General features: G+C 62.5%; 3 protein-coding genes across 7 annotated transcripts in view; all 3 read right to left on the reverse strand.

The window, feature by feature from the left end:
* Window positions 1-63: 63 nt before the first annotated feature.
* MFSD3 (major facilitator superfamily domain containing 3) lies at window positions 64-2,472 on the reverse strand. The gene is made up of 5 exons (XM_045455638.1): window positions 1,283-2,472; window positions 759-906; window positions 549-673; window positions 372-481; window positions 64-280 (listed from the first exon to the last, which is right to left on the reverse strand). The coding sequence occupies exons 1-5, from the start codon at window positions 1,962-1,964 to the stop codon at window positions 107-109; spliced, it is 1,239 nt and encodes a 412-aa protein (XP_045311594.1). The 5' UTR covers window positions 1,965-2,472; the 3' UTR covers window positions 64-106.
* A 1,512-nt stretch (window positions 2,473-3,984) lies between these two features.
* Window positions 3,985-8,607, reverse strand: GPT (glutamic--pyruvic transaminase). 3 transcript variants are annotated; one of them, XM_045455617.1, is made up of 11 exons: window positions 6,651-8,601; window positions 6,417-6,506; window positions 6,229-6,337; window positions 5,914-6,047; window positions 5,505-5,748; window positions 5,292-5,371; window positions 5,075-5,211; window positions 4,788-4,962; window positions 4,537-4,692; window positions 4,316-4,428; window positions 3,985-4,245 (listed from the first exon to the last, which is right to left on the reverse strand). In XM_045455617.1, exons 1-11 carry the CDS (start codon window positions 6,810-6,812, stop codon window positions 4,155-4,157), a joined length of 1,491 nt encoding a protein of 496 aa, XP_045311573.1. In that variant the 5' UTR covers window positions 6,813-8,601; the 3' UTR covers window positions 3,985-4,154. The 3 variants fall into 3 exon arrangements, with proteins under 3 accessions (XP_045311573.1, XP_045311572.1, XP_045311574.1); XM_045455616.1 differs by having other exon boundaries at window positions 4,537-4,962; window positions 6,651-8,607; XM_045455618.1 differs by lacking the exon at window positions 4,537-4,692 and having other exon boundaries at window positions 6,651-8,602.
* A 348-nt stretch (window positions 8,608-8,955) lies between these two features.
* The window catches only part of PPP1R16A (protein phosphatase 1 regulatory subunit 16A), a 42,129-nt gene continuing 27,988 nt past the window's right edge, over window positions 8,956-23,096 (reverse strand). For all 3 annotated transcript variants that reach the window (XM_045455604.1, XM_045455605.1, XM_045455606.1), the window contains 10 exons: window positions 13,723-14,765; window positions 12,426-12,496; window positions 12,203-12,348; window positions 10,947-11,050; window positions 10,756-10,880; window positions 10,542-10,667; window positions 10,378-10,453; window positions 10,175-10,304; window positions 9,843-10,008; window positions 8,956-9,586 (listed from right to left, as the gene is read on the reverse strand). In XM_045455604.1, coding sequence (XP_045311560.1) covers window positions 9,212-9,586; window positions 9,843-10,008; window positions 10,175-10,304; window positions 10,378-10,453; window positions 10,542-10,667; window positions 10,756-10,880; window positions 10,947-11,050; window positions 12,203-12,348; window positions 12,426-12,496; window positions 13,723-13,987 — 1,584 coding nt within the window. In that variant the 5' untranslated portion in view covers window positions 13,988-14,765 and the 3' untranslated portion in view covers window positions 8,956-9,211. The remainder of the gene's footprint in view (window positions 9,587-9,842; window positions 10,009-10,174; window positions 10,305-10,377; window positions 10,454-10,541; window positions 10,668-10,755; window positions 10,881-10,946; window positions 11,051-12,202; window positions 12,349-12,425; window positions 12,497-13,722; window positions 14,766-23,096) is intronic.

Raw genomic sequence — 23,096 nt, forward strand, 5'->3', positions numbered from 1 at the left:
CTTATGCGGCAGCCCCCACAGCCTGAGGACAGCCTTGCCCATCACACATCCCAGACAGCTAGGCCGTGGGCACGCTCAGCTTTATTAGGTGGGCTGGCCGCCCAGCTCAGGCCAGGGTGCTGGGTGCCAGACCCAGATACAGAATGGGCATGCCTGAGAGAGCAAGGAAGAGGGAGAAGCAGAGATGCAGCCCCAGGCTGTCAGCCAGGGCTCCAGCCAGTGTGCCCAGGAACAGCTTCCCCAGCAGCTCCAGAGTGGCCAGAAGGCTGTAGTGTGTGGCCTGCGGGGGTGGGGTGGGGTGTGAGATCAAATGAGGGCTTGCTTGGATCCCAGCCCTGCAGCCCCAGGGCATCCCAGCCACACCGTCTTACCTGCAGGGCACTGGGTGCCAGCTGGCTGCAGTGCATCATCAGGGTGAATGTGGTGGTTGTAACCAGGCCCCCCAGGAAGTGTTGCAGACACAGGCTCAACAAGGCTGCCCCTGGGAGGGCCAAGATCAGTAGGGCCCGGGACTCTGGACTCCTCCCCTCCCGTGGCCAGCCCCTCACCTCTCAGGACGGTGCTGGGGCCCAGCCTGACCCCCGGGGTGTCCAGGTGGAAGAGCAGGGTGGTCTGGCAGGCCAGACCACCAAGACGGAAGCGAAGCACAGACCTCAGCAAAGGCAGTGGTTGCCTGGGGTGGGGACATGGGGCAGGTCAGGGAGTGTGGAGCAAGGCAGGTGTGAGCAGGTGGGTGGGGCAAGCTGAGGAGGGCTCACCAGTGCCTGGCCAGCAGGGCCCCGCCCAGGGACGAGCCTACAATGGAGCAGACCACAGCGCCCACACCGTTCCACAGGCCCAGCTCTGGAGTAGAGATGCCATGGTCCAGCAGGAAGAGCGGAAACAAGCTGCTGGCGCCCTGCTCACCTGTGGGGAGAACGCGAGCAGGGGGGCTGCCCACCTCTCTTCACTTCGGGCCTCAGCTGCCTTCCCCTAGCCAGGCCCTTGCCTTGCCCCTGTCTTGGGCCACGGGTGCCAGGAGACAGCTGGGACTGGGCATCAGCCAAGCATAGGGTCAGCATGAAGCAGCATCTGAGACCCAAGGGGCTATGGCTGGAGCTCACAGAAGCCATGCAGCCAGAGCTGGAGAAGGACCAGAGGCAAAGCCCAGCTGCAGAGCCAGGCTGGGCTCCAGCCTACAGTTAATACCCCAGAAGGTGGCCACAAAACGGGTTCCAGGGCTCCTGGGGATCCACCTGCAGGCTCCCGTCCCTGCTGTTGCCTGACTCAAGGCCTCACTTACCCAGTTTGTAAGTGAGCACAAAGCCTGCTGTCCACAGAGTACCAGGCATGGCCAGCAATTCCTGCAGAAGGTGCAGGGTGCGGAGGGGTCGTTCTGAGGGCTGAGATACAGGCAACTGCTGCAGGGCTGGTGCAGCCCAGACCAGGGCAGCAGCCAACCAATAGATGGCAGCCAGGAGCAGAAAGAGCAGGGGCCAGGAGAGGGTGGGCACGAGGGCCAACAGGCCCCCTCCCGCCAGCACTGCCCCTAGCTTATAAGCGACCACCTGCACTGTGTTACCAGGCCCTAGCTCGGCTGGCTCCAAGAGTTGTACGGCCAGCGTGTCCAGGGCCACGTCCTGCACAGCCGCACCCAGGTTCAGCAGCAGAAGCAGCCCCGCCACGGTGACAGGCAGCGCAGCCTGGCCAGCTTCTGCAGGAGGCAGGACTGCCAGCAGCCCACACACCAGGCCCAGAGCAGCCGTGCTGAGCATCAGCCAGACCCTCAGGGAGCCCCGCGTGTCCACCAGTGGGGCCCACACGAGTTTAAACAGCCACGGCAGGTACAGCACTTTGGCCAGTCCCACACGTGTCAGGGAGAGGCCGCGCGCCCGCAGCAGCACGGGCAGCAGGCCGGACTGCAGCCCATAGGGCAAGCCTTGCACTAGGTAGAGCCCGGCCAGCGGCAGGAGCTTCCCATGCATGGCCAGGAGCGCGGGGAGCCCGAGGGCGAGTGCTGGGGGATCAGGGGCTGGGGCTGGGCCTGGAATCTGGTGGCCCGGGCTGGGTTCAAGGCCAGGTCAGAGCCCGGATCGGAATCAGAGGTCCGGCTTGGAGTAGGGGCAGGCAAAGCGGTTCCGGGTGGGGTCCGCTCCGGTCAGGATGAAGTCAGGGATCATACGGCGTCATGGCTCTTGGGCTGGGCCAGTCAGGTTAGGGCTGTGCAGGCTGGCGTCCGGACTGGTACCCTCGGATCCAGAGGCGGCGCGCCCTCCATAGACCGCTCTCTACGCAGCCGCGAGATGCGGCGGCCACAGAGCTTGAGAAGCGGGCCAGAGCGCCGGCCGCCCTCGGGCGCCCCCCGTGGCCACTCCGGGTGCGGCCACTCCGGGTGCGGCCACTCCGGGGAGCCTTGAGCATGCGCCGCGGGCAGCCTGGCTGATGTTGAGTCTGTGGCCCATCCCGGTCCTTCCCAAGGTTATCAGGTCCGGCTCCCAGACCCCCTGGACCCACACCCTAACTCTGCAGAAGTGCTTGCTTCCTTGGTGCCTCACCTGGATCCTGGTTCTGCAGTGTCCACCGGGTCCTTCCGGCAGCCCCCACGGTCTACTACTGCTTACTTCCGCCGCTGGCACCCTCGCCTCCTTCTGGCTGTGCTTCCGGTGCCTTCCCCTAGCCAGTGGCCACAGAGGACCATGAAAGGCAGGTTTGTGTGAAAGGTCTCAGCCGGAGGGACGCAGCCAGCTGCTCCCCGCGACGCCCTCTAGCGTCCAGTGACAAGGCCAGGTGAGGAGGGCAGGCGGGCCCAAGTCCTGCCAGACTCCAGCCTGCTCTGTGGAGGGAGGCGCCCCTCCAAGCGTTTCATGCCTTCTCTCCCCTGCCCAGAGCTGCATCCCAGAGGTCTCCCAAGGCCCAGAGGAGGTAGCGGGTGTGGCCCAGGGTTAGGAACCACCTCCAGAGCAGACAGAGCTAGAATGCTAGTACTGGCTCCTAACCCTTGACCCCCTGAAGCCAGCCCAACCCTGAGAGCAACAGCTGGTGCAGCCACCGAGTGGGTCTCCTGTCACTTCAACAAGTTTCCTAGTCTGTAAAAAGGGGACTGCCATCCCTCCGTAAGAAGACTGCAGTGACCCACAGAGTGCGCACACCGTAGACACTAGTCCTTGCTCCAGTGGCAAGGACAGAGGGCTGCACACCTGCCAGGGCCTGGGCCTCCCCAGGGTGCCCCTTTGTCAGCATTTTACACACTCGTGTTTCCGCCCCTGCCCTTGGGCGCTTGGGCTTGGGAGGGGCCTCCACCCTCACTGGCCCCAGGACTGCATTTGCGCTAGGATATCACATCTCACACTTCAAATCCATACAAACAAAGCAAGAGTCGCTTGCTCATTCTTCCTCCCCTCCCTTCCCTGCCCCTCCCCTCCCCTCCCCTGCTTTCCAGCAGCCTCAGGTGGCAGCACCAGGCCATCTGCCATTTAGAAGGAAGACCAAGACGTCCTCCCTTGAGTGCTGCCCACCCATCCAGCCAGCTCCAGCCTACAGTTCACTGCTGCCAGGAGAGAGGTGGACAGTACAGCAAGGGGAGCCAGGCCAGGGGACACAGCTTTCTGTGTCTTCCTTAGGCTACTGTTTCTGATGTGGCCACCCTGGGACTCAGTTCCCCTGTTTCTTTGTCCAGCGTCATCACCAACCCTAACGGAAAGGCCCAGTACCTTCCTTCACACCTCCTTCTCTTCCTAATTTTTATGTGAAGTTTGCCACTCTCTGCCTTGGGACCAGACACCAGAGTGGAAACGCAGCCCATGAGAGGCACCGCATCTGTTGTAAGGTCACCTCCTCTGGGAGCCCTCCTTGACCACTCCTCCTGAAGGCTGACAAATGTCACCCACCCACCCCCCAGCCCCGCCGCGCAGGCTCTCCAGGCCCGCACAGAACCCCAGCTCAGAAAGGAACTCCGGAGTGGACAAAGGCAGGGGAAGCTCATACAGGTACGCACACCTGAAGTAGTCAGGCTGCTTCATAGCTTTATTGGGGGCCTGCAGAAAGGCAGGGGGCCCAGCCCCGCAGGCAGCAGGAGCAAGTCCTGAGGGCTCCAGAGACCCCCAGGGCCCTGGGCATGGTAAGTCCAGGGTCGGCCCTGCCGGCCCAGCCTGGCCCCAAAGCGGGGAGGGGAATGGTTAGGAGTACTCTCGGGTGAACTTGGCGTGGAACTGGCTCAGCTTCTCCAGCAGAGGCCGCAGCTTTTCCAAGGGGGGCAGAATGGTCATCCTAAAAAGGGAGGGAGGTAAGCAAAGGTGTTGCGGGCTGCGGGGAGGAGCCGCGCGGGGCCGGGCCTCACCGGAAGTGGTAGGTGCCTTCCTTCTGCCCGAAGCCACTCCCGGGCACCACGCAGATGCCGGTCTCCTCCAGAAGGCGCAAGCAGAAGAACATGTCGGGCGCCAGGCCCAGCTCCTGAGGTCGGGCGGCGGGGAGGAGCGGTCAGGGCTCGGCGCCCAGGCCCCGCCCTCCCCCGGGGACCCCGCCCCGCCCCGCCCCGCCCCGCCGGTCTAGGCCCCGGACCTGAGCGCGCTGTACGGCGCGCGGGGGCAGCTGCACGCGAGGGAAGGAGTACATGGCGCCCTGCACCGGGTTGCAGCGGATGCCGGGAGCCTCGTTGAAAACTTGCTCCGTGAGCTTGGCCTTCGCCGCCAGCTCGGCCAGCACCGCCTGCCTCTCCTGCGGCGGCGGAGGGCGGGCCGATCAGGCGGGGCCGGTCCGCGGTCGCGCAGCCCCCTCCGCGCCCCCGCCCCCCTGGGCTCTTTCCCGCTCACCGCCTGGAACTGCGCGAAGGAGGGCTCCGAGGGTGCGGGAGGGCTGACCACCACGTCCAGCAGGAGCTGGCCCGGCACCGGCGGGCACAGCCGCACGCTCATCAGTTTCTGCATCTGGGACTGCACCGCGGGGTCCATGTTCACCACCTCCACGTAGCCGCCGCGGAACCCACACCTGCGGAAGAGGACAGATGTCCAGGCAGGGTCGGCGAGGCGGGGGGGGGGGGGGGGGGGGGGCAGGCCGAGGATGGAGGCCGCGAGCCCTCGCCCGCCCGGCCTGCACGCACTCTCCCATGTAGCCTTTGGAGACCGAGTGGAAGGAGGCGAGCTCCTGCTGCGCCGCGTAGGGCGGCCCCATCTCCGTGAGCACCTTCTTGAACGAGTGGAACTGCGAGCCCTCCGCGTACACGTTGTCTTGGTACACCTGGGCGGGCGGATGGGCGTCACGGGGGGCAGCCGCTGCTGCCCTCCGACCGCAAGCCCCAGGCGAGCCCCTGCCAGCACCTCATCCGCCATCAGGAAGAGGCGCTCCTCAAAGGCGAAGCGAATCACGGCCTCGATGCACTCGCGGGCTTGCACCTGCCCTGGGGCGCGGGACATGTAGCAGGTCCGGGTCAGACTCGGAGCGCGGCGCTCAGCGGGGAAGGGGAGGGAGCAGGGAGAGAGGGCAGACTGACCGCGGCGGGGGAAGGGGTGGGGGGGGAACGGGCAGCGCACCAGTGGGGTTGCCGGGGTTGATAACGCAGAGTGCGCGAGGGCAGCAATGATCCCGCGCCTGGGCCAGGGCGCGCCGCAGCTCGGCCACGTCGAGGGCCCACGCGCGCTCCTCGTCCAGGTAGTAATCCACCTGCACAGCGTTGAGCTCGGCCAGCGCGGCCGAGTAGAGCGGGTACTGAGGGATGGGGATGAGCACACCCGTGCGCGTGCGACCCTCTCCAGCCACCAGCAACTTCAGCACCGTCTGCAGGCCGGATGGGGAGGGGAAGGGAAGACAAGGTTGGTGAGGCCAGGGGCTGCACCTGTCCCCCGCCCCGCCTGGAACCAGTGCCAGGGTGCCAGGAGGAACAGAGTCCTGCCGGCCGCCCAGAAAGAGCCCCGGTGTCCTCCTGCCTCGGCCCTGGCCTACCACGATGGCGTCGCTGGCCCCGGTGGACAGGTAAATGTTATTGGGGTCCGCGGGAATGCCTCCGTCGCGCCACTCGATGTACCTCGCTACATCCTCCCGGATCAGCTGGATTCCTGAGCTGATGCTGTAGGCCCCTGAGCCAGGAGGCGGGGCAGAGCGGGTGGGAAGAGAGGACACGTGAGGTCCCTTAGCAGCCCTCCCAAAGATCTCCGCCCCTTCCAAGCGGGTGGGCGGATCCACCCCTCCCTTGGGACAGCCTCCCTCCAGCTCCTGCTCCTCCCTGGGGCTTTGGCTGGTTGGGGCACTGGCACTTACCCAGGCTGTGTCCCCCGCACGCCTGCAAGATACGCTCAGCCCTTCTCTTGGCATCCTCGGGGAAGTCCGGGCTGTTCAGGAGATCAGGGTGGACGCAGAGGGCCAGGACCTGGGAGGAGCGAATGCTGAGGCCCGAGCACGTGGGCCGAGGGGGGAGAGGCGCCGGGGCAATGGCGAGCCAGCCTCACCTGACGCAGGAAGGTGATGGGCTTCTGCCCCATGGCCTGTGCATCCCCGATGTTGGCGCGAATGACCTCAGTGAAGGGCTTCTTTACCCCCTGAGAGGGAGGGGGCACAGGCAGTGAGAACGGAGCCTGTATTACTCTGGCAGGTCCTTGTTCTACGTGACTCTGGGGAGGAATGGAGCCGACTCAGCTGCCCAGGTGGAGCCTGGAGGACAATGGTGGGGCCCAGAGCCATACCTGCCGCAGCTCCTGCTCCAGCTCAAGGGCACGCAGCACGATGGGACCTCGCACCGCATACTCCACCTTCCGAACACAGGGGTTCATGGTGTCCAGCGTCAGCACCTTCTCCTTCAGCCCGTTCATTGCAACCTGGCTGTGGTCACCTGCCCTCAAGGCCATGACCCTACTCAGACCAGGCAGGAAGGTCAGGATGCGGCAGGATTCGGAAGTGGGGATAAGGGTAGCTGGGTCCGGGCTCAGTGGGCTGGGGCTGGGAAGAGGGAGCCTGGGTAGGGGGGCTCAAGGTAAAGGGCACCCTCTTCACTGCAGCCTGCTGGCCCCACTGAACGGGACAGAAAAGGCTGAAGAAGGAGCTGGGGCCACTGGGCCCCGCCCCACCAGTCTGGGCACAGTTCTGCCCCAGGGAGCCATAGGGAGTGCATGAGGAGGCAGGCGGGGCTTGGGGCGAGGCCCAGTGCCCGCCCAGTGGCGCGCAGTGTCCCCACGATGGGGGGAGCAGGAGACCTACATGGGGGGTAGGGACAGACAGAAGGTTCAAGAAGCTCTAAGGGACTCAGCCTGTGGGGGTGGGGGAGGTGCGCTGAGTGCCCTGAGGGGTTGGCAGGGCTGAGCAGGGCTAAGCCCCAAGGGAAGACGGAGCTGGGGCCTCTGGAGATTTACCCCAGCAGGGCTCTGCCAGGGCCGAGCCCTCTCAGGCCCCCCATCTTTGCTTGGGCTAGCAGGCCTGTCTCCCAGGCAACTGAGCCAGGCCTCTATAGAATCCTGGGGTTATCGGGGGAGGGGAGCAAAAGCTCAGACGCAGGGTTCCATCCGGCCCCTCCCAGGCTGGCAACCATGGCCCATAGGCTGCAAGAGCCCTGTGGTTGGACCTTGGTCCCAGATCAGCAACTGGTAGAGGCCAGAGTCTCCGGGCTGAAGTGTTGGAGGCGGGGGCAGGGCAGCTCTGGGCCTTTGGAGGGCCCTCAGACACCTGGGACACCTGGGACACCTCCACTGCTCTTGGTTGCTGTCCTGCCCTTTCACCAGGCCCCAGCCTAGAGCTGCCCTTGGGTATCCACACCACAGGCCAGGTGACCTCAGTTCCCCTTCCCTGGAGCTCCTGATTGGTAGAGACACGGGGAAGCAAACAGTGATAGGCCCTCTGAGCCCCACCTTCCCAGGCCCTGAAGGGAGCTGATAGGCCATGCCCAGGGGTGGCTACCCCAACTGCTGACATCTGACAAGGTCAAGGCACCAGCCCTTTGACAGGGGCTGTGGGCAGCCGGTCAGGCCCAGGCTCCTCAGCTCCCGCTGGCTGGAAAGGGAAGAACAGGATCCCCAAGCAGCCAGCCGGTGTCTCACCTCGCACCCCTTGGCTCGGCTCTGTGCTACCTCGGGCCCCCAGCGCACAGGCCTGCCCCTCCAGGACCCAGCAGCCCCAGGCGGAGCCGGCCCCCTCCCGCCCCTGGCAGGAAGGCCCAAGTGGCAGCTGTGTTAGCAGGTGGGCCTTGGCAGCTGCACCGCCCCACACACTAAATTTACCCAGCAGCCTACCCGCTGGCCCGCCCCAGCCCTGCCGAGGACACCCCTCCAACCACTGATGCTCAGGAAAGGGAGGGCCCTGCAGACACAAGGCTGACTGGGTCAATATCCACTGGGGAGGAGAAGGTGACAGCCCATTTCACCCAGCACTGGTGGCCATGCAAAGCTGCCCACCACGGACAAATGAGCTGGAAGTGCCCTCAGCCCTCCCACTCGAGGCCCCTAAAGGGCCCCTGTCACCCTGACACATCGTGCCCAGCCAGCTCAGGATCTGGGCGGCCAACCACTGGCCCCCTTTGCCAGCCCAGGCAGAGGCTGGCGGCCAGGTCCCGGGATCAGGGCTACAGGCCAGGAACAGGGGACTCATCCCCCAGGGAGGTTTCTGACTAAGGCCTTGTACTGATTCTCCCCTCTGGCTATGGCTCGAGTTTTGTGGAAATCCCCCCCCCCCCCAGCCCTTCCGAGCCAGGATCCCTGCCCCTCTGGCATGGATACCCCCAGCCATGACCCGCCCCCCGCCCCCTGCCAAGGAATGTCCTTCCAGAGCTCCCTGCTCCTCTCAGGGAAGTGAAGAGTTACAGAGGAGCCTCCAGGAGGCAGGGAGGAGGGTGCAGCATAGGCCAGGCTCCTCGCCCAGTGGCCGTGGGCCTCACCCCTACGCAGTGCCAGGCAGCCACAAGCACCTACAGGCCCCGAACAGGGACAGGCACACCCAGGAACAGCAACACGGCACTCCCCACCCTCGGGACAGCGGCCCAGCTGACACACACGACAAGGCAGGTGGCAAAACAGCCCTTTATCAAGTCACAGGATGAAACTAGGTCACTGCAGCCAGGAGCCCCCAGGATGGCTTCTGCCACAGGCTCATCCCTGAGTGAAGACACTGGCATCCTAGATGCATCAAACAGGGAAGGCCCTGCACCGGCCGCCCCTGAATAGCAGCACCAGGCACACACTGGGGTCTCCGGAGCGGGGTCCCGAGGTAGCCTCTGGCTGGGCCTGGCAACGGGACCCTCACCACTCTTCGTGCCAGCCCCTCACATGAGCAGGCAGCACGGCCTCTTCCCCGTGGGGGCCTCCTCCGAGGGTGCCGTGAGCTTAAGCAGGGGCGGATCTCCGCCAGCCCTGGAGCTGCGCTCGGGCTGGGGGGTCTCGGCGTCCACATGCAGGCCGGACTCTGGGACCTCGGGCCCCTCGGGTGGGGGCCGTTGCAGCTTGGCAGCAGCTCGCTGGCGCTTCAGCTCCGCCAGGGTGTGGTGGGCCTTGGCCCGGGCCAGGGCGTCAGGCGCTGTGCTGTCCAGGGGGCTCAGCTGATAGGAGACACTCCGGTCCAGCCGCTTGGAGTACAGGTGTCGCCCTGGGGTGCCTCCAACTTGGCCGTTGTGTGGCCTGGCCAACTCGGGGTCCTCTTCCTGTTGGGGAAGCGTGGGCCCAGAGGCCATCAGGAAGGCCTTCTCTGGCCTCCCTTGGCCTTGGGCCCCAGCATGCACGGTGGTCAGGGGGCAGAAATGAGAGTGGGAGCAGGAGCCGCCCCTGTGGCACGCTAGCCAGTTTATGGGCACAGGGACACTGCTCCCGCCGGCTAGGGAGTCACCAATGTCACCACCCAGAGAGGGCAGGGCCCAGGCCCCCAGCCAGCATGCTGGAGGTGGACGGCGCAGGGCTCACCTCGCCGGACGTGGGTCGCAGCTCTGCATCCGTCTGGCCGTCTTCGTCCTCCTCGGGTGGTTCTGGGCTGGTGGGTGGTGGCTGTTGCCACACGATGGCCTCCTGGGCATGCTCCCTGCGGTACAGGCTGGTGCGCTGGGTCAGGCTCACCCTCCTCACCACCTTTCTGGGGGAGGGTCGGGGGAAAGGCTGTCACTTGCCCCGCAGACTGCCCAGAGCTCCAGCTGGCACCTGAGCGCCGGGGGCGGGGGCAGGGGTGGGGGTGAGGGTGGGGGGGCAGGAGGGGGGTCTGCCAGCGGAGGGTAGGACACCGGGGTCGACTGCGCGCTCACCCCCGGCTGCCTGCGCTGGAGGTGCGGCGGCGCAGCAGAGAGCGCTGGCGGCCCTGGGCGCGCAGAAGCGCATCGTGCTTGTGCTTCAGCTCCAGCAGCTTGGTCCGCACCTCCTCGTCCCCGCACACGTCTGGGGAGAAGTGGGTGGTCACCGGTGCCCTCTCACCCACCCTCTACAACCGGCGGAGACGGCCCCAGCTCACCAAGAGGTGTCTCGTCCATCAGAGACCTCCCGTTCAGGTCGGCCCCGTGTGCCACGAGCAGCTCCACCAGGTGCACCTGAGGGGCCAGCGAGCCCGGGCTGCTGAAGGCCTCAGAGGCAGGAGCCGCCGGCCCAGGCCCGGCTGCCCCCGCCCCTGGCGCTCACCTGGCCCCAGTAGGCAGCCGCGTGCAGCGGCTCCCAGCCGTCCTGGTCCTTGGCGCTCAGGCTGGCTCGGTGTTGAAGCAGCAGGGTGGCCGCCTCACTGAACCCGTTGGCAGCAGCGATGTGGAGCTGCAGGCACACCGCCCAGCCCTGAGTCCCCGCCATGCCCCTCCAGCAGCAACCTCCCGACCTGCAACCCACGTGGCCCCATCGTCACCAGCGTGGCCCCATGGTCCCGGGGGGCGTCGATGTCGGCCCCTGCCTGCAGCAGGCTTCGGATGTCGTCCAGCATGTGCAGCTCCGGCAAGGCCCGGGCTTCCTCGATGCCACCCTGGGTAATGCCTGCAAGGCAGCGGGGCTCAGAGCTGGCACCCGGGCACCCTGGCAGGCAGGTGGGGCCGTACTCACCGCGGTCGGCCATGGCTGTCTCAAGGCAGTCCAGCGTCCGCTCATCCTCACACAGGTCGTAAGGCATGTTCCCGTCAGTGTTGACGGCCAGGAGGTCAGCACCACTGCAAGCAGAATGGACAGGGGCTTTGGCCACAGAACGCTTCTCCCCCACGGAGGCCTCCAGTCCACCCTCTGCAGAGGCCCTCGGCCTAGGGCTGCTCTCCTGGACAGTGTGGGTTGAATGTGGAGGAGGCCCAGGCCCCCGGTGCCCCTGGGACCATCTGGCTGTGGACCTCAGCTCTGGATCCTGTACTCACACCAGGCAGGCCACCCCCCAGTCTCCACCCACGTCTGAGCTCCAGGTTCCTGACACCCATCTGTCCCTGTCAACCTGCACAACGGGCCCACGTACCAGGGGGCACTGCTGGGACTCTAGAAGCCTTGGGGAGCAAAAGACAGAGGGAGGAGAGCCCAGATGACAGAAGACAGCTGCAGAGAACGGGGCTCAGGCAGGAACATGGCCCCAGGGAAAGACAGGGAGCTGAAGGGAGCCCAGAACACAAAGGTGGGTGCTCGCTGTGGAGAGGAGCAGGGAGGGGGTAGGGGCTGTCTGTGCACATCCATCCCTCCTACTCTGCGGCATCTGTGTGTGAAGGGGAGAGACTGCCACCCGCCCACATACCCACCATCAGCACCTGGACCACTCGGAGGACAGCCTGGGCCCCTGGGCGTCTGCTCTACTACAGGGGTCCCTATGGGGGGATTCCTGGATGCCCCTTTCTGTTCACCAAGGCCTGTGTCCAAAGCAGCTCTGCCCTGCTCCGCCCTCCTTGTCAAAGGCCCCACCTCCGTCTTCACCACTGCCACCCCCATCATTCTGCCCAGAGTGGCAGTTCTCTGGGCAGACCCCAGGGAGGACCGGAGCTAGAGGTCAAGGCCTGCCCTCAAGGAGTTCCCAAACCCCTAAGAGTGCTCGGCAGGAGGATGTGCCCAGGCCGACAGCCTGCCGGGCAGACAACCACACTGCCCTGGGCACACGCTTGTCCCCTTGACGTCAGTGTCTGCAGCCTCTGCCCAGGCCCTGCTCTCCACCAGCATGATGTCAGGGTAAGCAAGGGTGAGAGGGAACACAAGAGGCCAAGGGCCAAGTGTGCTTCCTGTGGAGGGGACAACAGGCTCGTGTCTCAGGAAGAACTACTATCCGCGAGGAAGGCCCTGCCCCCTGGCCTGGCTGCGGCCCCTCCCCAGCTCTGGCCACACCAGCGGGGCCCTACCGGGCAATGAGCAGCTCCACCAGGTGCAGGTGGCCACAGGTGGCCGCGGCGTGCAGGGGTGTCCAGCTTTCGCTGTCACGGGCGTTGACCTCGGCCCCGGCGTCCAGCAGCTGCCGTACCACGTCCCGGAAGTCATCGATGCAGCTCTACGAACCACAGAGCCTGAGGCCAGCGCCCCGGCCAGCGCCCCCTCCTCTCCCACCCCACCCTCGGCGTGGCTGACCTGGTGCAGCGCCGTCAGGCCATCCTCGTTGGCCAGGTCAGGGCTGACCCCGCTCTCGAGGAACTGGCGGACTGTGAGAAGGGGGCGGGAAGCGTGGTCAGGACGCAGGGCTAAGGGTCCTGCCAGGCCAACACTGTTCAGCCCGGGCGCCAGGTACCTGGGCGGACTGCTGTGCCGCAGCCGGGAGCAGAGAGTGGTGAGGAAGACAGAGGTGTGGGTGGCAAGAGGGACACCCGAGTCCAGGCTGAGGGCTCAAGAGTCGGGGCTCTGGGTATCTGTCGGCTCCAGGTGGGCATACACAGCAGCCCTCTGCCCCCAGCACCTAGCAGGACCCACCCCTCCTGAATCAGGGCACTCCCAGCCCTCAGGCTCCCGTGTGAGCGCAGGCCCCCTGCCCAGCTGCAGCCTGCAGTGTGGGCCCCAGGCATCCAGGCCCACCCTCTCCAAGGTCTCCCTCAGTAGAGCTGATCCCTGTCCTCACTCTTCAGTGGTCCCATCTGGGGCCTAGACTGTCACCAAGGTCATCCCAGACCTCCTTACTGGCCTGGCCCTCCCAGATATGCTCCATGGGCAGCAGGGTGATGCACCCCACTTCCCACAGTTCCCTGAGCCTGGACCAGCGGCACACCCACCACGCCCTCCTCTACCGCCCCTGCCTTGAGGCACTGCCCGCCTCTCCTTGCCCTCTGCACCCCAGCCTCTGCCCTGGAGGACGGCAGGACGAGCCTTCAGGAGCCCCTCAGGGACAGCAGAGGGGCCATGAGCACACAGGGTGCAGGGGAGGAACGAGGAGCCTGTCACTGGCCAGGGCGGTCCTGATGGGGAGGAAGAAGTCAAAGATGGGCAGAGGCAGGTGTCGAGAGGGCTGGCCTGCGGGGACCTCCGGCCCCGCACTCTAACCTGCTGAGGTGGGCATGGCCGCCCTCCTTTACACAGGTGGAGACAGGGCCCAAGCAGGTGGTGGCCAGGCCTCTCCTGGTCATCGCCCAGTGCCCTGGCCAGAGGCACCGAAGAAGATGGGCCACTCCCAGCCCACCTGAGCCAAGCCCTGGGCACTGCCCAAGCTCCTGTGGGCTCCCCGATGCCCCTGCCCAATCCCATCAGCCTCACCCCTGCAGCAGCACCCCAGTGTGCTGCGCCATCACTGGTGAGCCTCAAGTGGCCGACCACTGAGAGCAAGCGCCAGAGGACACCAGGCCAGCCCCGGGGCCTCCGCAGGACAGTACTGTGCCCTCCGCAGCTCTCTCCAGGACTGAGGTGGAGGACAGGGTCTGCCCTAGGGCTCAGCCATGCTCACCTTCCTCCAAGTCATTTCGGGCAGCAGCCTCCAGGAGGGCAACGCTGGGAGGGAAAAGGACCCGCTTCTGTGGCCGGCCGCTGGCTGCCTCCTTCCATGGCCGCGGCCGCTCCTGGCAGCCCTTCTTGCCCTGGGCCTCCTTCTCAGCCTGGGCCCACATCTTCACCTGCTGGGCACGCCGCTTCTGGGCATGCTTCAGCCGCTCCTGTGTGCTCATCCTGCCCACCATGGGCATCTCTGCCAGCAGCTCCAGGTGCTCGGCCATGGCGGGGGCCGCCTGCCCGGGGGACTGCTCGGGGCACCAGGTGGGGGAGCACCGGGGCCAGACTGGGCCTGAGGGGTGGGGCAGCTGGCTGGACTGGCACCCTTGGGGGCATCCCCTCCCCAAGGCTCAGTGGTGCCCTCTGCCCCTGGCAAGGCTGGGTCACGAGGCCCCACGCCGTGACCAGGCCCGGGCAGAAAGGGCAGGGTGGGAGGGCACCTGCTGCCTGCCTCTCAAGAGCCCCAGCACCTCGGCTACTCAACGGGCAGGGCCTCACCTCCCTCTTGGGGTCAGGGTGCACAGCCTGTGGGAAGCAGCCCACGACCTGGCCAGCCTCGGTCCAGGGTCTGAAGCTAATTACCTAGATAAGAGAGGTGCAGCGTCCTGGCACTTGGATGAGGGTGAAGCAGGGGCAGGGCAATGGGCAGAGGCCCCTACGAGTTCCAGAAGCCCTCTCACCTTCCAGGCCTTAGGATCCTGGGTGGGGCCTGGGAGCAGCCATGGCCTGGCCTCCCCTCCCCTCTCCCTCACTCTTCCAGGGTCAGTATGTTAGTGCTAACAGGGGGGGTGTGGCCAGAGGGCGGGCCCCACAGCCACAGAGAAACCGGGGCAGGGCGTGCCCTCAGAGTCCTGGGGTCTCGGCCCCCAGTGCCCAGGAGTGAGACTGTGTGAGCAGCCAGGGTACCAGGGGCACGGCAGGCCTGGTGATTATGTCTTCAGGAGGGCCTCCTTTTGGAAGAGCAGTTGATCAGGCTGCAGACAGCAGGTGGCATCCACCAGCCTGTGGAGGAGGAACAGGAAACAAACACATCAAGGCTGGCTCCAGGTGGGGCAGGCCAGCAGGGAAGAACACTAGCCCTGCCCTGTCCCAGCCAGGGCCATGGGACACATGGGACAACATTCCTGGCAGGGGGTGAGGGGGCTCACTCAGAGTTCCCAGAAAGGGCAGTGCAGCTGAGAGCAGAGAGCAAGGACCGCTGTGCTGACAGCCACAACGGAGCCTTCCCCGCGAGGCTGCCCCTCCAGGGAGTTGTTCTCCGCAAGTTTCTCAAGGCCCCAGGCTCTGACCCTGGTCTCCACGGCCACACTGACCTATCTGCCCCAGGCTTGACTGCACAAAGTCACGGTCTCCTTGGGCTCTCCTGGAAGTGCTCCGAGGGCTGTGCCAGCTACAAACCAGGGCGAGCGCCCGTCTTCTGCGAGATTATCCTTCCCTCCTGGCCACTCACAGCCCCTCCCTTCATGCTCCCCCCACCCCCAGGAAGCAGGCCACCCCACACACACTTGGCCACAAGGTGTGACTGTCACCTCTCTGGGCCTTCCAGGGAAGCTGACCTGAACAGCCCACCCCAAGAGACCATCAGCAAGGAGCAAGGCAGGGGAGGGGGCCCACAGAGGATGTGACGATGCCCCACCCACAAGGAAGGTGGCCCACCTACAGGCCCCACAGGGCTGCAGGGGCCAGGTTCACTTCTCAAAGGCAAGGACAGGCACCAGTCCCAGAGCCACCACCCAACTGCCAAGTTTAGCAAGATTTAGAAGGCATCATCCACCCCATCACTCTACAAAGAGATTCTGATGCCCGTGTCCTACAGAAAACCAAGAGCAATCAGCTGTGCAAACTGAATACATGTCTTCTGGTTTATTCATTTTAAAGGCCATCCATGAGAATTCATCACGGAGCAGGATCTGGAGAGCACCCCCTTCCCCCAACTAAGCCACAACAGGAAGAACCCCGAAGCTAACATGGGTCCTCAGCCCCCAACTCTGGTGGCCCCAGCCTCCTGAAGCCCTGGTGTGCTGTGGGCCCCTCCAGCAGCACTCCTGGCTGTTAGATGCCCAAGGGCAGTCTCCATGTACCTTTGGGCAGGTCCTCGGGCTGACGACTATCTCCTCTAGAGCCCCAGTGACCCTAAGGTGACCCGGGGAGTCCCAGGAAAACACTGCAGTGGATGCCGGATGCCAGGACAGTCTCCCTCAAGGAGTGACACAGTGCCCAGTGCCTGGCCCCTCCAGGCTCAGCCCTAAGCTTTCTGGTCCCCAGCCCCCTCCCAGCCACAGTCCAGGAACAGCTGCCACAAGTAGAAGAGTTGACCCTTAGCTGAGCCACCAAGGCCAGGATGGCTTAGTGGAGTCCCACCGAATGGCCACGACGCCACACCCACATTGCAGGGTGGTGGGGGGGTGCGGGACGGTGGGGGGGGGGGGCAGGTAAGCAAGGCTTCTCCTGCCTCGTCTACAAATTTTCCCCCAAGTCTCTCTGGAATGTCAGAGAGAATCTGAGTGGTTTTTTTTCCAGGTCTCAGCTCTGTGCCCAGGTAAGCCGCACAAGAGTGTGGCAGTGAGATGGGAAAGACAAGAGGAGCCTGAGGACAGCCCTCCCCCCTCAGCCCGCACCACTGGGCCATCCCCAAAGACTATGGCTGAAGGCGCAGGACCCAGAGCCCAGCCCAGCGTGAACAGACCCATGCTGGCCTGAGTGTCTCTGCAGCCCTGCCGCATAACCCCCACAGCGCCTCCAGCAGGCCCCATTTGCTACACAGGGAAACTGAGGCCATGCTTACACCCAAAGTCCCCTGTTGACTACTTCACCACATCACACCCTCAGCGTCTGGGTGAGGATTAGAGATGGTGCCACAAGAGCCCGGAGCCATGGCTTCACTCGCCCACGGCCTTGTTCAGAGAGGGGAAGAGACTGGTGGTGGAGGCTGGGGGAGTCCACCTGCTGGGGGGCCACACAGGCAGCACGGGGTGGTCACTGCAGGGAGCACAGAGGGCCACTGCAGGGAGCACGGGGGGGGGGGGTCACTGCAGGGAGCACGAGGGGGGGGTCACTGCAGGCAGCAGGGGAGGGGGCCACACAGGGAACACGGGGGCCACTGTAGGGAGCATGGGGGGGCCACACAGGCAGCACGGGGTGGTCACTGCAGGGAGCACGAGGGGCCACACAGGGAGCACGGGGGGCCACGCAGCACTAAGCAGGGGGAGGGGGGGAGGGGGGAGGGGCTGTGCTTCAACACACAGCCACGGAGGGCAGGACCCACCTCTGTCCTCACACCAAAATCAACTCCAGACTCATCAGAGACACAGACCTAAGGAAAACTAAAGCCACAGGAGTACAAGAAGGAAAGAGTATCTGTGTGATCCCAGCAAAGGGGAAAGCCTTTCTAAACTGGACACAAAACCCAGGAACAAAAACAGAAAACCGATCAATCCAGTTGCACTAGATGTTCAAAATGCACAGAAAAACAAAGCAAATCGAAGCAAAACCTTACAGGGGCCCTTGGGGGGGGCGCTCAGTCGGTCAAGCGTCTGACTCTTGACTTCCGCTCAGGTCATGATCTCACAGTCGGTGAGTTCGAGCCCCGAGTCGGGGTCTATGCTGACAGCACAGAGCCTGCTTGGGATTCTCTCTCTCTCTGCCCCTCCCCTGCTCTCGCACACTCTCTCTCTCCCAAAATAAATAAACTTAAAAAAAAAAAAAAAAAAAACAACTACAAAACCAGAAAACACATGGTCAGCTGGCCAAAATATTTACAATAAACATGACAAAGTGGTCCTCAAGTCAAGTGGCGGGGCAGTCCAAGGCAGTTGACGGGACAAAGGACACAGATCCCATCCGAAACATCCAGTCAGACAGTCGCCTCCCTAATAATTAACAGTAGGATGTGAGCTTGGACAGCTTTTATGGCTGGACCACAGAGGCCAGCCTCTAGAGAGCATAAAAGGCTGTAGACCAAACACTCTGTTCGAGATACTTCCCTGTGGATACACCTGCCACGGCTCAGAAGACAAAGGTGAGGACACCACTGCCAGCCCAGCAGAAGAACCCTCGGAGAACTGGCAAGGACACGGTGGGGGCTCCACCTCCTCAGACCTCGGCTGAGATGGAAGGGAACACAGAGATAGGCTGGATGAGGGGAGCAGCATCGAGGAGGGGGTTTCTGACCCTGTTCTCAATCCCCCAGTTCTGAAACCCTCGCCACCAATGACCTCAGCCCTGTTTCTGGGCCTTCACTCTCCCTTGGGAGTCCCAGGTCCCCTCCACCCTGCTCCCTTCCTGCCAGCCTTCTCTCCCCACATCAGCCACCCCCCCCCGCCCCATTTCTCGCTGTGGCCTGCAGCCCCCTCCCCCCTCCTCTCCATAAGAGTCCCAGCTGACGTGAGCCATCAGCTGTGCCTACCACCCACACCAGCCCTTGCTGTGGGCATCGCCCCACCGCCGCGCCAGGCCTGAATTCCTGGTGGTCTCAATAGTCCCGTGACCATGTTCAACGCCCTGCCCCTCAGTCTCGACCTCTTCTTCCTGCCCAAGGCCTCGCCCTCTGCCCCAATGATGCCCTCGACCCTGTCACCACCAGTAACTGTCCCCGACCCCCACTCTGGCATTTCGGCTCAACACCCCCTTCTCAGACCAGCACCTGCCCCAGCTCAGTCCTGCTGACCCTAGCACTCCAGAGCCCCCACGTCCTCATCTGCAGCTTCAGGCCGTACTCAGCCATCACACACTCTGTGGCCCTCCTGACTTACAGCACCCAGATGGGAAGCCCAGCCTGTCCAGCACCACTGCCCCAGCTCCGAACGAACCAGCAGAGCCAGGAACTAAAGGCCACACATCAGACAAGCACAGGGCCCACTCTGTGGAGGCTGCTTTTAGGCAGCAGGCTTGAGCAATGGAAGCCTGAGTAAGTAAGGGCACTCGTGGCGACCACCCACGGGGCTGAATACAAACAGGCCCCTCACGACCCACCTCAACACAGGTCCTAGCTGACCACAGTGGGTTACTGACAACCCGGCAGTTACCAAAAGAAAATTCTATAGTTTCCATACCTCCTCACTCCCTGACTTAGCTACAGCTCCCCCCACACCGCCCCCCCCCCCCCCCCGCTCCTGACAGACAGTCTCCGCTTTGCTGTCCTGCCTGCTGCAGTGTGTTCAATAAACTTCTGTCTCCTTTGTTCTGTCTTGGATGAACTGTGTCACCGTCCAGGTGGCCAGCGTCCACCCAATTGGGAGCCCCACACACTCCATGGCACTACTTCTTCCAGAAATCTCACAGCTTCCCTTGCCTCTTCTCCCATATTTTCATGCTCAGCTGCTGACACGTTTCATGAGAAGACAGAAGCCTTTAGACACAGATGTCCACCTAGTCCAACAATCCACCTGCCACTGGCCCCCCGCCACAGTGCTTCACCCCACAGCAAAGACCCGGACCCATGCCCAGTGGACCTCTCTAGGACCCGTCTTCCAACATCAGCTCTCTCCTGCCTCTGGGTCCTGTCCATCCCAACCTAATTGAAAAACAACAAACCTGCTGGATGAGACAAAGACGTTTGTATCGCTACTTCGAGTCATATTTGTACTAAACTTCTAGCTAGTGCACCTGGGCACGAAAAAGAAAGAAATGGAATAAGGATAGGAAGGGTGGAAAAAACTCATTATGTGCAAATGACATTGTGTAGGATAAAAACCTGAAAGGTCTTTTTCTTTTTTTAATGTTTATTGAGAGAGAGAACCAGAGCATGCATGATCAGGGGGAAGGGCAGAGAGAGAGAGGGAGAGAGAGAATCCCAAGCAGGCCCCATCCATATTGTCAGTGCAGAGTCCGACGTGAGATCACGAACCTGAGCTGAAATCAAGAGACAGATGCTCAACAGACTGAGCCACCCAGATGCCCTGAAAGATCCTCTAGGAAAACTAGTGAAATTAATTAAAACAGAAGAATATTGGTAAATACAAGAGTAATGTAAAAAATAATTGTATCAGGGCGTCTGGGTGACTCAGATGAGTGTCTGACTCTTGATTTCAGCTCAGGTTGTGATCCCAGGGTCATGGGATGGGGCCTCTTGTCAGGCTCCGTACTCAGTTTGAGATGAGATCCTCTCCTCTCCTCTCCTCTCCTCTCCTCTCCTCTCCTCTCCTCTCCTCTCCTCTCCTCTCCTCTCCTCCCCTCTCTTCTCTCCTCTCCCCTCCCCCCTCCCCTCCCCTTCCCCCAACTCTCCTCTGCCCCTCTCTCCCCTTTGCACTCTCTAAAATAAAATTAAAAGATTTAAAAAAAAAAAAAAAGAAAGAAAGTGGGCAAAAGGTACGAACAGACGTTTCACTGAAGGGGATATACATATGGCAAAAAAGCCCATGAGAAGATCTTCAACAGCATCAGCCATCAGGAAAATGCAAATTAAAACCACAGTGACATATCGCCGCACGTCTATCTGAATGGCAAGGGTTTAAAGAAAATGGGTCTCACACACTGCTGATGGGCATGTAAAATGGCACAGCCACTCTGGAAAACAGTTCGGCAGTTTCTTACAAAGAGTAAATGTGTGTTTACCATAGGACCCAGGAGGGGCACTCTTGGGCATTTGTCCTAGAGAAATGACATCCAAGTTTACACAAACACCTGAACACGAACTTCATAGCAACTTTATTAGTAATAGCCCCAAACTGGAAACACCCCAGCCCTTCAACGGAACTCTGGTCTACCCACATCATGGGACACTCTTCAGCAATGAAAGGGTCCAACTATGGATGCACACAGCCTGGGTGGTCTCAAGGGCACTGGGCACCTAACAGTCACATCCCATGTGATCCCAGTGATAAAATATCCTCGATGTGGTCAGATCCTAGGGTGTGGGGTGGGGGCTGAGGGAGAAGATGGCCATGGCTAGCTACCCAGGCAGCACAGGGTCCTTGTCGTGGAGCTGTTCTGCACCTTGATTCTGGTGGTGACAAAAACCCACACGTGTGACAAGAATGCGCAGAAGTAAACACACACATGTGTGCACACACATCCAGGCGCACATAAAACTGGAAAAATCAGTGTGGATGCTAGTGTCCCAGACGTCTTCAGGGGACTGTCTCTCTGAACTACCTCTTACAACTGAATGTAAACCTACAGTGATCTCCAAATAATGTTTAAAAATAAAAAGAGTGAAAAAAGGATGGCCTGGAGAAGGAAGTGGTATTGGCAATACATAACCAGCAATGGATAGAAGAACTACTAAAAAGCAAAAGGAAACCTTCCGCCAAACAGGGAATGGGCCAACGACCTTCCAAGACCCCCTCACGTCATCCACAGAAGGTGCCCCGCCCCGCCCGCCAGGCCATCAGCCACCAGGGAGACACTCCCTCAAGAGCTGAGACCCGTGCTGGGGAAGGCACAGGGGACCTGTGGCTGTCCCGGAATGGTATCCACATCCTCCAACAGCCACCCCACTGCAGGCACTGCCCTAGAAGAAGCGTGCCCGGGTCCCACACTGAACCTGCTCCAGGGGACCAGGGGAGCTGGTCAACTGGGACACTGGGCTGTGGGCTCAAATGCTCAATCGATGTCCATCTCCCTGAAGCTTCAGGAAACGCATGCTCAAGGGTCAAGGGCACACATGGCTCCCTGAGCACCTGGCCTCATTGGCAGTGGGGAACCCCCAGGATCATTCCAACAGAATGGGAGGGATCGGCCGCCACAAAACTCGCCTGTCACAGCATCGGGATGACTTTCAGAGACCTGCTCTGTGAGGCTGGGGGGATCATCATCCTCACTTGGCCCAGGGCACCAGAGGATTCTCAGGGGAGGAGCCACATCCACACTGTGCCACGGTCATCTGTCATTCTAGGCTTTGAAGTCTCTCAAAGCCAACACAGGAATGGGGTTAACGGCCTCCTACTCTCAAAGCGTCCTTCCTCCATGTCCTAATCTCTCAGAGTGGCATATGCCTGTTCCTCTGTCCTTCTGCCTGTCTCCCACCACAGTCTCAGGGACCCATTACGGGCAGCCCCTTGGTGGACCTAACTCCAGTTCTGCCTGTGCTACTGCCTGGGGCCTGGGACCTCCTCCGGTCCCTCAGACTCCCCTGGTACCAGCCTCCACCACCCAGGAGAACCCCAGGATGGGAGTGCCTGCTCTGGTTACGTCCTTGGCACTAGCCAACCCCACCATGGCTCAACGACCCTGCCACCACAACGGCTACCAAGGCAGACCTGGGCTCCAGAAAGCCCACATTCCCTGCTCATTCACTCGTTTCCTCCACAAGCAGCAGTCCAGCTCCTGCCTCTCCAGGCTGGCATTCAAGGGAAGGGCGCTAGGTGGCCATTTACAAGGTGCCATCCCATGGGCAGGAAGGAGCAACCAGTCTGAGTGAAGGGTCAGCATAAAGGCCCAGAGGGAAGACACCTGGTGAGTTTGAGAACTAGGAAGCAGGCAACAGCAGGAGTGGGGAGGCCCACGGGATGGCCCACGGCGTGGCTGGACCCTCTTGCCAGGGAGGGGAGGGGAGGCCCTGAGAGGCAAGACCGGAGCTACCCCTGGGCCCTGACTCCCACTGGGTCTGTATCTTTCACAGGTGCTGCTCTGCTCCCAGCTGGAGCTCCAGCCTGTCTCCACACTGCAGCCCCAGGGCACTGAAAATACTAACCTCAACCCCCTCACCTCTGCATGAAGCACCCCCATGGTCCCGACAGCCCCACGGAAGGCCAGGGCTCAGACACACAGCCCAGACGCCCTGGACTCAGGGCCTGCACAGGTTTCCACCCCAGCACTCGGCAGCCCTGCTCGTCACCCCGGCGGGACGCCCTCCCACCACTGTGCGGCCAGCCTGGATCTCATGGCAGCCATGCGTGCCTGGGCCTGGGACGGACAGGCTTCCAACATTTCCCCCAGTGTGTCGGGGCCCCCTCCAAAAAGTCTTTTTTACGGTGAAGTGTGATACAAATATAGAAGATACCGAACACACACCTAAACTGGAGGCAGAACCATGCGAGCGCTACCCCCTCAGTACGGGGTCAGGGCCTCCCCTCACTCTTCTGGCGATCGCTACCTCGGGTGTGGTTTTTCTACCTATGTGTCCACGCACACCTTCCAGGCACGGGAGCACGGCACGTCCAGTCGGAGCTCTGTGGCTCTAAGGGGTTGGCCTCTTATGACTGTAACAGTCCGTTATGGGACCGTACACGCTCCAATTCACTTTTCTTCCGTCCTGACCTCCAACTGTCCCAGCACGGCTTGTGTGGTGGCTGCTTCCCCGCACACTGCTCTGTGGCGCCACCTTGGACATAAAGCAAGTTCCTACACATCTGAGGCTGTTCTAGATTCTCAACTGTTCCACTGGTCCATTTA

Source organism: Leopardus geoffroyi, chromosome C3 (genome assembly GCF_018350155.1).
Source record: "Leopardus geoffroyi isolate Oge1 chromosome C3, O.geoffroyi_Oge1_pat1.0, whole genome shotgun sequence".
Lineage (NCBI taxonomy): Eukaryota > Metazoa > Chordata > Mammalia > Carnivora > Felidae > Leopardus > Leopardus geoffroyi.